We start from the raw sequence: 13,559 nt of genomic DNA, 5'->3' as shown, positions 1-13,559 counted from the left end.
GCCGTGTGATATAACTGTGGACCCTGTGGGCTGTAGGTTTGATATTGTGTTATTTCTTTTGTTGTTGATTTGGTTTCTTTGCCAGTTCCTCTTATCCTTTGGGTTATTTCTGAATATTGTTAAATAAACATTATTTTCAAGGAAACACACTGTGGTTGTTGCCCTTTTTGAGTTCCCATCTCTTGTGAGATGCTAAGGTTACACAAGTTAAAAGATCATTGTGTTTAATCTGTTACTGCATCATTATTTACTTTTTTAAGCTGTGATTTTAAAAAGAAAGCAGGATATTGCTTAGCAACACCTGACACGTGAAGAAAGAGCAGCTGATTGGACAGTGGTTTCAGACACTGACCTCATTAACATGAACAGTGTGTTTGCTGCTCTCAGTTGTGATAGTGAGTGAAAATGTCTGTGTTAAAGCTCTTGAATTTTCATCACATTCTGATGCTGTCTGTATTCACTGGAGCAGGTGAGATAAATGGCCTTTACTAATAGACGACGAAGAAATTATAATTATTATAGAAGCAGTGATGGACATATTGGGGTTTAACAGTGTTGGTAAGATTTAACAGCAACATTTTCTTAAACACTGTTAGTTATGATGGTTTTCTGGTAGTGAAAGCAGGTACAAGCTCAGGGTGCTGCAGCGCCCCCTACCGACAGCTGTTTCACTGTACTGGAATTTAAGATGGCTTAAAAAAAAATTCTACTTTTTTAATTTTCCACATTTGTTCATAAAATTACTCTAAAGATTATTTCACTTTTATATGTTGTTGAATGTGCATCAGTGACGGCGCTCTGATCCAATGGCCAAATGCAGTCACTGCCTGATTCGTTCCACTCGTTTTAAAAACTTCCCGGTCTACTGACATTTATTAAGACATCTGCTTTAAACATTACAATGCTCATGATAACTTTTGTTAACAATACAATAAGTAAATGTACTTCATCAGCTGAGTACTCTACATACAGCAGTGCTGAACAATGACAAAATTGACAAAGCATCATTTTCCTGTTATCACTATAAAGCTGCTTTGAAACAATCTGTATTGTAAAAAGCGCTATATAAATAAAGGTGACTTGACTAGAAATATACGGATCTACTATCAAACGGAAGTTCAAAGACAATATCCACGTAGTATGTAAATACTCAATCATATATTTTAAAATATGGCCCTGGTCACACTGAGTCAATCTGATGACTTTCCTGTGACCGCTCACGCTATTATACATGGACAGTACGAGTAACAAAACGCTTTCTCTCTGTCCAGATTTGATAATAACTGACACTTCAAATCAACATTAACATGTCAACTTTTATGAAAAGTAATCTTTAATGATGTCTGAAAATATTTCCAAGTGAATAACCTAATACACGTAATGTAAATGTACTTCATGTCTTACGTTCTCACTCTGCAGCAACTCTTTAGATTATTATATATAGGGCTATACAGCTATCTAATGATTACACGGTGCATAATTTAGAGGCAAGTATTTAGTAAAATTCCCCTTAAAATAAAAATATTATTATTATTATTATTTGATATTATGGCCATGATGTGATGTTTCAGAAAGGACATCCCAGTAATTACAGCAACTGTGCTTGTGTTTTTATTGTAGAAATAACCTCATGAAGACTTTATTTTTCAGCTAATGGATATTATTACTACCAGTGGTCACAGTGCATCTACAGCTCTCCTGATCTCAGTGACATGGAGTTCATTGAAGGTTCTTACTTCAATAAATATCCATACATAAAGTTCAACAGCACTGTGGGGATATTTGTGGGGTTTACTGCGATTGGAGTGAGAAATGCAGAGATGTGGAACAAAGATCCAGCGATCTTACAGCAATATAGGGCTCAAGTTGATAGATACTGCAAACATAATGCTGAACTTATGGAAGCAGATATCTACAATAAAACAGGTATGTGACACAAGGCTCACACAGAACACTTCTTTTAAAAATAAATCATTTGATAAAATGAACATTTTTAAATTGTGTGTCGCACCTTTGATGTAATCACAGTATACACACAGTAAGATGTGATTTAGGATGTGGCTGTTGTTGGTTCAGTGCAGCCGAAGGTGAAGCTCAGTTTAGTGATGCCGGGCGACAGCAAACATCCAGCTCTGCTCATGTGCAGCGCGTACGACTTCTACCCTCAACCAATCAAAGTGTCCTGGCTGAAGGACGGTGCGGTGGTGACGTCTGAAGTGACCTCCACTGAGGAGCTGCCTAACGGAGACTGGTACTACCAGATTCACTCGGAGCTGGAATACACTCCCAGATCTGGAGAGAAGATCTCCTGTATGGTGGAGCACGCCAGCTTCACCAAACCCATGATCTTTGACTGGAGTAAGAGACAAGACCTGTCATATCACACCTTCATTTGCAAACGACACACCAATATAGCGTCATACTAGATATAAACTGATGAAAATAACCGTCATTTTTACCCTTCCGGTCAAATACTGCACTGTAAACATCAGCAACAGCTTTAAGTTGTCAATGCTGGTAAATGACCATGGTATTAGCAGGATAATCCATGGCTCGATGTTTATTAAATGATTTGAATGAACTCCACTTCACGTCAGGTGGTTCTTTATAATGCACAGCTAGCCGTGGATTATCCCTTACTTAATATTGTGGTAAACGAGCGATGCCTGTCCCTCACAGACCCGCCGGCCCCTGAGTTTGAGTGGGATATTCAGCTGTTATTCACTATTGAATCTGCTGCGCTGCTGCTGGGAATCATCATAGCAGCTGCTGGATTCATTTACTACAAGATCAAATCAACAGGTCTGTAGAGGTGAGAGCCACTCATATAAACCTATTCCAGTTATAGATCAATAAATGTCATGGCATTATATTTTTCAGTTAATCTTTTTTTTTTGATAGAGAAGATCCTGGTACCACATTAATTTACATTTTACTCAGGTATGACAAATTACAAAATTACAGTATTTCTGTGTGATCAAACATTATGTTCCAATCATCCTGAATAATCTGCTTCAGTAACATGAATATTAATCACACAAATTGCAGGTGCTCATACTGACTGAAAGGAGCCTCATCATGGAGAAGCACAAGCACACACTCTTCATGACACAACTATCACACACAGGCTTCGACTGATGTTTCACAATAAAACATGAGGATGAAAATATTTCTGCATCTTTAATCTTATTGACAGCAATGATGTGAATGATTGATGGAATGATGTCGTCTTTCTCCTCTTGCTCTTTCCACTGCGTCAGTTTCCTCCACTCCACCATCTCTTCTTCCTCTCTTTCTCTCCTCCTCATCCTCCTCTTCCTGCTCCACCACTTCTTATTCTTTCTCCACTTTCCACTAACAGTTGTTTGCTCTGGGAATTCACATCCCCATTTAAAGTTCATTTTATAGCTGTGTAAAGAGTTTAATAAAGTGCATTTTCTGTGCAGTGGCAGTCTGGCAGATTTGGTGGTAATTGAGAAGATACCGTGGGCCTCATTTATAAAGCGTGTGCATACTAAAATCAACGCCAACGCTCATATTCATAAAAACGGTCTTTGACATTGAAAAGTGCTTAGTGTGGTGGTGAAGGGTGAACGTAATTAATTTCTGTAATTACATTTAAAATTACATAAGGTATTACACAATATTTGCAGATATTCTACAAATATTGTACATGTAAAACATATATATTATGTACACAATAAGTGCGTTAGTTTAAATGTCAGTACAATGCAGTTAAAGACATCTAATAGACGGCGTGGGGGGAAACAATGCTTTTTTTTTAATGTTTTTTGCAAACATTTATTTGCCTCGCCTATAGATGATTATGTACACTGTATGGGAATATGTGTGATAAATGCTAAAAAGCCTACCTTAATGAAAGACAAATGTGATTAAATAATTTTTTTTGTGTGTTGGCAGCTGATAGCTTATTCCTAAACCCTGTCGAAGACTCTGCAGTTTAGTTGGAATCGATCTGTCATGTTTTTTGCATCTTTATCCAAGCAAATTAAATTTCTGCTATTTATTTAAGTGTACACAAAGCTTCCGTGTTCGTTCTTGGTGCTTGCTGTTTAAAACATTGGTCGATAAGTGGATATATCAAACAAAGTGTGTTTAAACTCACTGTACCACGTATTAATATGTGAGGTGCGTGCACACGAGGAAGAGTTTGATATGTCCGGGAGTCAGTACAGGCAGTATATAAAACTTCAGGTCGAGGTTTTTTAAACTTGGTGTAGAATGCCACATAGCAGCTTTTTGGCATTGCGCCAAGCAAAAATAATTATCATTACAAAGAGAACAGATCAAGTGTCTACGTGCGTTTTCCCATAAAGCAAATACTCACTTTATTCCTGTTTCCTGCTTCTGCATTTTATAGAGCCAATTAGATAAATGATGCAGCTATAATTGTGTGGTGTGTTGGTGTGGATGTCAGAGTGTGCTTTGTATGTGTTTAATAAAAAAAATTGTGTGTGCATCAGTGCGTGCGTTTGCATGTAATATTTGAGAGAGAAAAAAACGTTTCAGGTTACACATGTAACCATGGTTCCCTGAGAACAGGGAACGAGATGCTGCGTCAGAGCGCTAGGGCAACTGCCTCCGCAGGAACCGGTGTCTGAAACACACATCCAGTCTCGGCCCATGACATCATAATCACGCGACCCGAAAGTATATAAGGGGCACCCAGATAACATGTCATCCGCTTATCGTCTGAAGGGACTGTAAGCAGGCGGGCCCTGAGACATGGCTAAGAGACGCAGCGTCTCATTCCCTGTTCTCAGGGAACCATGGTTACATGTGTAACCTGGGACATTACATTTTGAAAGGGAACTCGAGCTGCATCAGAGCGCTAGGGGAACGATATACCCACGCCGCCGTGCTGAGGGGAGTGCATGCCAACGTATGGCAGTAACAACTGTCAGAATCAAATGAAATGCCAGACCCACTCACCCTACAGGTCACAGCTGGGCTGTCAGTGACAGCGCTCCTAGCAGTCAAAGCCTCGGCTATAAGCCTCAAAGCAGTCTCCATATTTTACATATGAAGGTCTGTCAAGGCCGCACAAAGGCCTGGAGCCAACAACTTCAACAGAAGGGGTCCCTTTAAGGGAGCATGGCTAGGGGACCCAAAGGCACCCCAGCCAGTCACTTCTCAGGGGAACAAAGTCAACCCTGACTGCCACCAGGGAGGCTGACCCGGCTTCTAGCTGTACTAGTAATCTAGTCTGCCAACAACCTGTCTGCAATAAATTGCCTCTTAAATAATCAGATCTTATTACCAGCTCTGTAAATGCTAAGAAAGAATTATTTTTCTATGGCCATGAAAAATACCCTTCTCTTAGAATTAATTAGTAATCAATACTGAGTGTTCACAGAATGAACTGATTGATTGTAATTTTAATGTACTGCAGGATGGTAGCTCTCCAGGAGCAGAGTTGGACACCTCGATCTACGGTGACCGGGAGGGGACATGTTCGGTTCACTTAGTTTTGTCATCTCCACGACATAGGCCCTGTCCCAAATGACACCCTAAACACTCACAGACTTCCTACAAGTCCGAACTTTCGTGACGTAACGACGCTTTGACTGTCGGGAAGAAGTCTGATGCGGAGCCACACCAGTGAGGGCTGAGTAAAAGTGTGCATCAATGGCACATATTGATCACAAAGGTGGCGCTCGCGAGTACACTTCTGGAACCTAAAATTGACAAATAGGACACCCTACGGCAGTGGTCGGGAACCTATGGTTCATGAGCCACATGTCTCTTTGACAAAAATTACTTGGCTCACCAGCTGTCTCCTTTCACATTTTACAGTTAAAGAAATATAACTAGAAACTAGAAATCAGTTTCCTACAGAAAATACAATTAAAATTCCTTTGTTTTACAGCGAATCAAAATTAATGAAAAGTCAGTTTACAATATTACCAATGCGCATATGCGGCGCTGTGTTTTAAGCTTCACGACACCAATGAACGGCAAACAATTTGCATTTCTATGGTAATCTTGCGCACGCACATTCAAGCAACAACCATGAGTGGTGATGGCGAAAAGAAAAAATTCAGAGTGAAAAAATTAAAAATGAGTGGACAGAAACATGCTTTTATTGAAACTATGGTGCCCTGCTCTGTCTGGTTTGCACAGAACGTATTTCCTCTTTTAAAAAAATCAAACATTAAGAGACATTTTGAAACCCACCATGCAGCTTTTGCAGCGAAGTACCCGGTGGGCGAAAGCCGAAAGAAGGCATGTGCGGAGCTCCAATGTAAACTGCAAGCTGGATGGCAACAGCTGCAAGCCTGGACAGGAGCATCTGGAAGCTTGAATGCTGCCAGCTTTGCTTGCTCATTGGAGATCGCAAGGCAAGGCAAACCTTTTACTGATGGCGAATATGTAAAGTCATGCATGCTGATGTAGCGTCTGGATAGATCCGGCTAGTCAATCAACGTTGGACATTTCAGAATGCTTTTAGCCTCCTGAACTGTGCATGTAAATCACGAATCGGCTCCGGCAAGTCCGGGACCAATTGCCCCATTGGCACCTTTGTTACCCCAGTAAAGAAAAACAGAACATATTCTCACCAGCTCCAGAGACTTCAAAGAGTCACCCTGGTGGGACTAAAGGTGATATGGTCACAGACACTGGCCACAACCCCAATACACACACACATACAGACACTCACAAACACGCATGGAGATTGTGAATGTACATTTATCCTCCAAATATGACTGTGCCAATATGTACCCGTCGCTGTATTTAAAGGTGCATGTATTTATCCCTAGTATATAAGCTTAGCTATGACTGTAGTTGTATTAGTTTTCTTCTAAACGATAAAACTCAAGTATAAACTGTATCTCACCTTTTATGTCTTTGCCATCTGACAAGTTTGGTCTCATTGTAAAGCTTTCGTTATGCTCTAATTGAAAATGTATGTCACATGACTGTAAAATGCATTCTTCTATTTTTAATGGTACTTTGAAGAAAATGTACTCAGATCGGACACTTCGCAAACCATGCAAATTAGGTCATAAATGGAGACAAAGAAAGAGTTTGCCCGCCAAAATCGCACCCTCATCATTGGCTGATGTATCCCAGGAGGCGTTCTGGCCTGTTGTCCTTAAAACACAACGACACGCATCTCTCATTGTCTCTCGATTGTCTCTCGCCATTTAACACACGTCTCTCCCGGACGTCTCGGCGACCGCGCTTCCATCACGCGCCCCCTCTCTTCGGGACGACCATCTTTTGGCAACAAGTTTCTTTGTCAAACCCTCTTCATCCGTCGCCCTAAGTCTTCACTCTTCATCGCCTAGGAGACGGACTCTTTTTCTTTCCTTTCCGGTTATCTTACTCTTAAGTTAAACCCTTGTTTGAAAATCCCGCCGAAGAACACCTTCTCGGAAAAGGACCAATCGCTTCAGCCGCACGCACCGAAACTCCTGCAGAAACACGAAACGACCACAGCACCTGAACCTATGCAAGTATAGAACCATTCTTTCCAAAGCGTTTTAAGCTCGATGTGTAAGCTGAGTTTCCTTGCTGGCTCTCAAAGGTTTTAACTGTTAGTAAGTTGCCATTCCTTTGATCACATCTGTTTTCTTGACTTTACTTTCGTTTTCCATATATGTGTATTGTTTGTGTATGTCTAGTAGTATAGTCTCTGTATCCGTAGTTTCATATATTAAATACATTATATTCATGCTCGATTGTTTTTTTGCTCATGCAACAAACCCAGGTCACTTTAACGTTTCGATCCAGTATCCTTGCTTTACGCATTGATGCTAGAATAGGAAGTCTTTCTCGTGGCCAGAGAAAAACCTTCCTTTTATAATCGGCTATGAGGAGCTAACGGTTTGCTGGACAAACTAATAGTTTCTCTAAATTATTATCAAACCAGAACTAATCATATATGTGATTGATTATAATTCGTTGTAATTAATTCACAATATATGTATAATTCCCTCTCGGGTCGGTATATGTATTATAATTAATCATAAAGCTTTATGATTTATTATATTCATATATTTCACCCATAAATTAATTAAATACCTGTACTGATTCGCTACAGATTATTTGGTGGAGAACGTGAGCAACGTTTTAAACTTGGTTTTGTGTATGAGCAACCTAGAATAATTTTGTGTGATTTAATGTGTATATGCGCGCCTTACTGAGTGAGCCGACAACGCGTCCCTCATTCTGAAAAAACGTTAACAAGCTATTTGTGCCTAAAAACACTGTAGTCAATTGTTGACCGTAAAGTAAACTGCAGTCCAATTAATATTTCAAACTCGTATCTGCAAAAGGCGACAATCTTTTTGCAATATACAGTTAATATTAATTTCCGCTTGAATAAACGAATTGAATCGTATTCAGCGTAGTTTTTTGAAAAGGAGCTGTGACGAGTTTCTCACAGACTCTTTCTGAAGGCCTCATAATTGTAGCGCTATTAAATTTGAATTACTGTGTCGTCCAATAATTCAAAATAGCGTCTCGCTCCCTGGGTAACGTCATTGGCATAGCTAACCAATCACGTTACCTCTTGCAAATCTAATCTGAAAACAGTTTATCTGAAATCCGATTGATGTGTAAAAATTGGGAGCCAGCCACGACCTGATCCAGCGTGACTCGTAACAGCAGCGAAGAAATCCTGCAAAAGTTACATATTCGTGTGCACTAAGTTTGCACAAACAGGGGTCCACTAATCCCCAAAATTGTGTACCCGTATTAAAGGGGCATATTAGTGTCCAGTAACCTGGCACCAAAGAATCCGCCGAGATTCCAAAGTTGTGTACCCGTGGTTAAAAGTTGTATATTAGTGTCCAGTAACCTGGCACCAAAGAATCCGCCGAGATTCTAAAGTTTGTAACCGTGATAGTGCAGTTAAATCAGCCGTAAGGGAATCAGAACCCCACAGACGCGCTAATTTAAAATATCACGAATTAAAGTAGGTGGATGCAGTACCTCTGACCAGACGCCAGAAGGCAATCTGTTCAGGTGTGCGGCACCCCTCCCTACTTCATTGTTGTGTGGACTCACTAACGCCATCGTGTGGACGTTCTGGGTTAACTCTGCTCTCCATACGTTGAGCTGAAGTGTTTCCAAATTCCTTTTGGCTACTTTAATCTAGCTTGCCGCTATAAATGTTTGTTGATGGTTATGCTTTTCAATCGTGTTTGGAATGTGGTTTACCGATTTAAATTTGATTTAAATACGTTTAAATTTTTAATTTAAATTAAGTTTCCCTTCCAACAAGAGAATTCACTTTCTGAAAGTGCTCCCCCTGGTGGACACTCCCACATAAGTTAGTTCCCGTCTCTGAGTATTTGTCCCCTTTCCTGCTGTTCCTGTGTTCACAGATTTTCTCTGCTCTGTTATTTTATTATTCTACTTGATTTTCTTTCATTATACTCTCTTTCTCTCTTGAGTTTTTACTTTGGAAATTCCTTTCTTGTTATTACTTACCTTTTTATTTTTATCCACTCTTAGGTCTGTGTCCTGTTTGTGATTTGCTGGTAACAGCATTCTCACATCCAAGTTTCCCTTATTTTATACACTTATTTTTAAATTTAATTAAACAACATTTAATTGAGATTTAAAATTAAGTAGTGTCAATCAGTTGGCATTTTGCTCAAGAAGCAATTCCCTTTAGGGAATTCTCCAATAGGGAAGACCTTCTCCTTTCTTTTTCCCATTCTGTTATTCTACGCACTTATTTAAATTCAATTAAACAGAGTTTAATTCAAATTTGAATCAAGTGCCTCTGAATTGCTTTTTACTTTGCCTTATTTTTTTTCTTTTCTGCTTTCAGCTAATTCCTTCTGACTGTCATTCTAGACCCCTATTCTTTCGTCCTACACACTTGATTATTTAAATTCAGTTTAAACAAGATTTAAATTAAGATTTAAATTTACAAGTAAGCTGTGTTTGCGTGACCACTTGTGTATTTGCAAATAGGGCCCTCTAGCGACCGGTGGTGAGTTGACGGTTGTTCCAGTGAGTTCCAGTGAGCGGAGTAAACTAGCCTGGCGGATCTCTCACTGGCTGTGGGTGAACCTCGGTCACTTCTGACCTCGTACCGCGGGCAACACGCAGGGACATCAGCAGGTTGGGTGTGTCAGGTGCAAGGAGGCAACGAGTCCAGGTTGGCAACAAAGGCAATTTTGTTTAATTTCCCTGTTCTGCACGACAGAACCGCCCTTTGAGTAACTGCCTGCGGGGTCAGACTCTGGGGTTGGGAAAAATACAATTTTGGCCGCCAATCTGGCCGTTGGCGCAAACACCTTGCCCAAACACGCAATTGTGCTGAAAGTCCCTGTTTGAGAGGTTGCATCGCAGTGCAAGGTACAGGGTGCCGAGGAACACGGCAGCCAAGTGTTGGAACGTCTAGGAGAGGTTGCCCCCGCCACTGAGTTCTTGTCTGAGCAATCACAAATCACCCCAGGCCGAGATTAAGGACATACAGTCCCTTCGCTCAGTGAAAGCCACAGAATATTTGATATTCTCCAATCAGAAGTGTTGGCAAAACCCCTTTTGCTCTTAAGCCATACCATCCTTCTAGGTTTTATGACGCGACAGCGCCCTCGTCAGGCCCGGTCATAAACCCTTACTGTGGTAATAAGCTGAAGTTTCACTTCTCCCCTCTAGCCCTTCTTGTGGTATTTAATTGCTATTCTATTTTCATTCCTTCCTATTTGTTTACTGTTCTATTTCTCATAAATTGCAGCCATCCTGTTCTGTTCTGTTTTTCTACTGTTTGTCTCTTTTATTTCACATAAAGGCAGAGCCTGTGAGAGCCATCACGGAAGCTGAATAATAGATAGACGGCCGAGCAGCCAAAGTCATTAGTAGACTCGTAGAGCCTCCGCCTGTCAAGATCTTTATTTAAATCCAGCACTCGCCGACACAAATTAACCCACGTGGTCGTTCCTGGCCATCGACAATAAGTGTCTGGCCTATATTCCACTAACTGTCTGCACCAGTTAACTGGAATCACACACAAAGTTTAGCTAATTACGTATTACGTAACGCGCTAGTCCTGCGCGAGCTTGCATTGGTTCTTTTGTGCTGTCTTTCTCTCGTCAACAGTAAAGCCACTATGTCGCGAGCATCCAGCCCTGACACCCACTGGGATCATCTCGAGACCTGGTTGGGCGTCATGACCAACGCATTTCTGCCCAACGCCGCCGGTGACCTCCAGCACCTGAGCCGTGAGCAGTTGGACGGGGACCTAAATCGACTAATGGCCCACGATCCGACGCAGAGCTACAACCACAAAGAATGGGCCAAGCTCATTGGCGGCCTTGCCCACAACCTCATTGCCCAGGTGAAGCTTAGCGAAAGGAGCAACGCTCTCCTGGAGCAGGAAGCAGCGGCGCTCAAGCTTCAGGCCGGGGAGGCCAGAAGAAATCAGGCCCAGACTCAACATCACCTCGATCAACTACTCCTCGAGACCCAGGACCAGCGTGGGACAGCGGATGAATCCGACCCCGAGCTGCAAGAGGAGGTAGAGAGACTCCAAAAAGCCCTTGCAGAGCTCCACTTGGAGGCGGAGCGTAAAGAGCAGTTGGAAAAGGAATCCAGGGAGGAACTAACTGGAAAACTCCAACAAGGTGAAACTCTCCTAGCAAGAGCAGAGATCGAACTGAAAGAAAGGGACGCTAAGGCCCGGGCCTGCGAAAATCATCTTAAACAGGCCCGAAGTGAGATCCTTGCTTTGAAACAGCAAAGAGACTATTTAAGAGATGAATTGGACACTGTTCACAGAGAACTGAAACATTCTTATAAACTGCAAGGTGACTTGGGAGGGGAAGCACACTTCACAGAGTTTCTCCTGGCCAGTAGGCCCAGTCAAGAATCCCTAGTTCAAAAGGGTGTTGAAAGTCCACTGCCCAAGATGCCACTCACGAGCGGCCAAGAACCTTCTTCAACAGCAAAAGGTTGGGAGCCTCTCCAGAAAACCCGTGCCACTAGCCACGGCATGGCTCCCAAAGATCTGGACAAGCTAGCAAAGAATATCCCCACTTTCACCCCAGACCCAGCAGGGGGCGTTGACGTGCACGCGTATTTACAGGACATTGACTTTCTGCTGCAAAATGTGGCCAACGTGAATGCCTGGGACAGGTTGTACCTACTCCGAATCACGTCTAGCCGTGATGTGCGCAGTTTTCTAGATCGGCAGCCAGAAGCTGTCAAATCAGACTACCAGCAGCTGCGACAGGCTCTGATCAGAGAGTTTTCTGACCCTGAATCGGACCAAGGGCTCCTCGCAGCCATGGACCTTAAACAGGGCCGACTGGAAACCCCACAAGCGTACTACAACAGAATACGAAGGGCCTACTTCGGAGCCCGAAACGAGCCAGGAATGGAGGAAGATTTCAACTTTAAGACTTTGTTTCTCCGAAATCTGCATCCTGCGGTGAGTCATCATCTGGGAGTCTTGGCCTGCCCACGGAGTATGTCTACTCAACAGCTGCGAGATTTAGCCCACAAGGCTTATTCTAAGCAAAAGGCTGCATCTGAAAAGACTGTTAAAAATCCAACCATTTACCCGGTCTCTGATCACTGTCCAGAACTGGCCCTAGAGGGTGCACACACGCACCACAGTGACAGACCGTTTCACAGAGAGTCAAGACAGTTCCCGGCCAACAGAGGGCAGCCTCACTACGAGGGTGTCCGTCCCAAGCACCAGACTGGGCGTTCTGAAAGAGTCTGGGACAAGTCCCGGTTACCCAGCAACCCAAAAGGCAGTGCCACATGGGAGGCCAGCCGGCGACCCAGAAATGGCAGATCTTCATCGGCCAGAACTTCAAGCCCCGACCGCCAAAGACAGAATGCCCCTCGACGTGCACCGAACAAGCCCAAGTCCGAGCGCTCACAGGAGCAGAACAGTGCAGCTATGTCTGAGTCTGCAGAGATCCTGAAGGCCCTAAAAGAGCTGATTCAGGAAAAGCACCGTAAGGAAGACCAGAAAGACAAGCCAAACTCCTTATGACTAGGACGGAAACCTACCCCCAACGTCTGCCCTGACAAACCTCCGACAGAACCTCACACCCAAATCACTGCTGACCAGCCACTAACCACAGAATCAGTTAACGCATCACTAAGTGACCGCGCCACCCAGCCACCTCAGCTGACAACTGCACATCCAGAGCCAACCAACTCACATCATCACACCGATGACCAAGACTCCAAGTTACCAGAAAGTGCTGTTCTGGTTGTCTGCCTCCCTAACGAACCACATGACACCAGCCCCACTTGCTTACCGGTCAGCACCCAAGCCCCGGTACCAAGACTCCTGGGGAACCTTATCGAAAAGGGGGTGGCCCGAAAGCTGTACATAGCCATCACTGTGGAAAATGATGTGAGAATTGAAGCGCTCGTAGACACCGGAGCAGATCTCACTTTGATGTCAACTAACCTCTTTGAAATACTCAGAGATAAAGCCAAGAGACAAAATCGAACTCTCAAACCACAAAGATGTGAGCTAAATGTGCAGTCGTACAGCCAAAATGAGGTCCAACTTGAACAAATAGCTCCCATTCATCTAACCATCGGGCCAA

General features: G+C 42.8%; 2 protein-coding genes across 16 annotated transcripts in view; one reads left to right on the top strand and one right to left on the bottom strand.

Moving 5' to 3' along the window:
* Positions 1 to 13,559, bottom strand: part of LOC127508736 (stonustoxin subunit alpha-like) — a 553,058-nt gene that overhangs the window by 396,555 nt on the left and 142,944 nt on the right. The gene's annotated exons all lie outside the window — the stretch shown is intronic.
* LOC127508894 (H-2 class II histocompatibility antigen, E-S beta chain-like) lies at positions 383 to 3,169 on the top strand. 7 transcript variants are annotated; one of them, XR_007928964.1, is made up of 6 exons: positions 383 to 469; positions 1,651 to 1,926; positions 2,077 to 2,358; positions 2,680 to 2,812; positions 2,881 to 2,940; positions 3,049 to 3,169. XR_007928964.1 is itself a non-coding variant. In XM_051887373.1 (6 exons), exons 1-6 carry the CDS (start codon positions 406 to 408, stop codon positions 3,059 to 3,061), a joined length of 792 nt encoding a protein of 263 aa, XP_051743333.1. In that variant the 5' UTR covers positions 383 to 405; the 3' UTR covers positions 3,062 to 3,169. The 7 variants fall into 7 exon arrangements, 6 of the variants coding, with proteins under 6 accessions (XP_051743333.1, XP_051743336.1, XP_051743335.1 ...); XM_051887373.1 differs by having other exon boundaries at positions 2,680 to 2,802; positions 2,907 to 2,940; XM_051887376.1 differs by having other exon boundaries at positions 2,680 to 2,802; positions 2,902 to 2,940.

Source organism: Ctenopharyngodon idella, chromosome 3 (genome assembly GCF_019924925.1).
Source record: "Ctenopharyngodon idella isolate HZGC_01 chromosome 3, HZGC01, whole genome shotgun sequence".
Lineage (NCBI taxonomy): Eukaryota > Metazoa > Chordata > Actinopteri > Cypriniformes > Xenocyprididae > Ctenopharyngodon > Ctenopharyngodon idella.
This window is presented reverse-complemented; position numbering and strand designations above follow the sequence as displayed.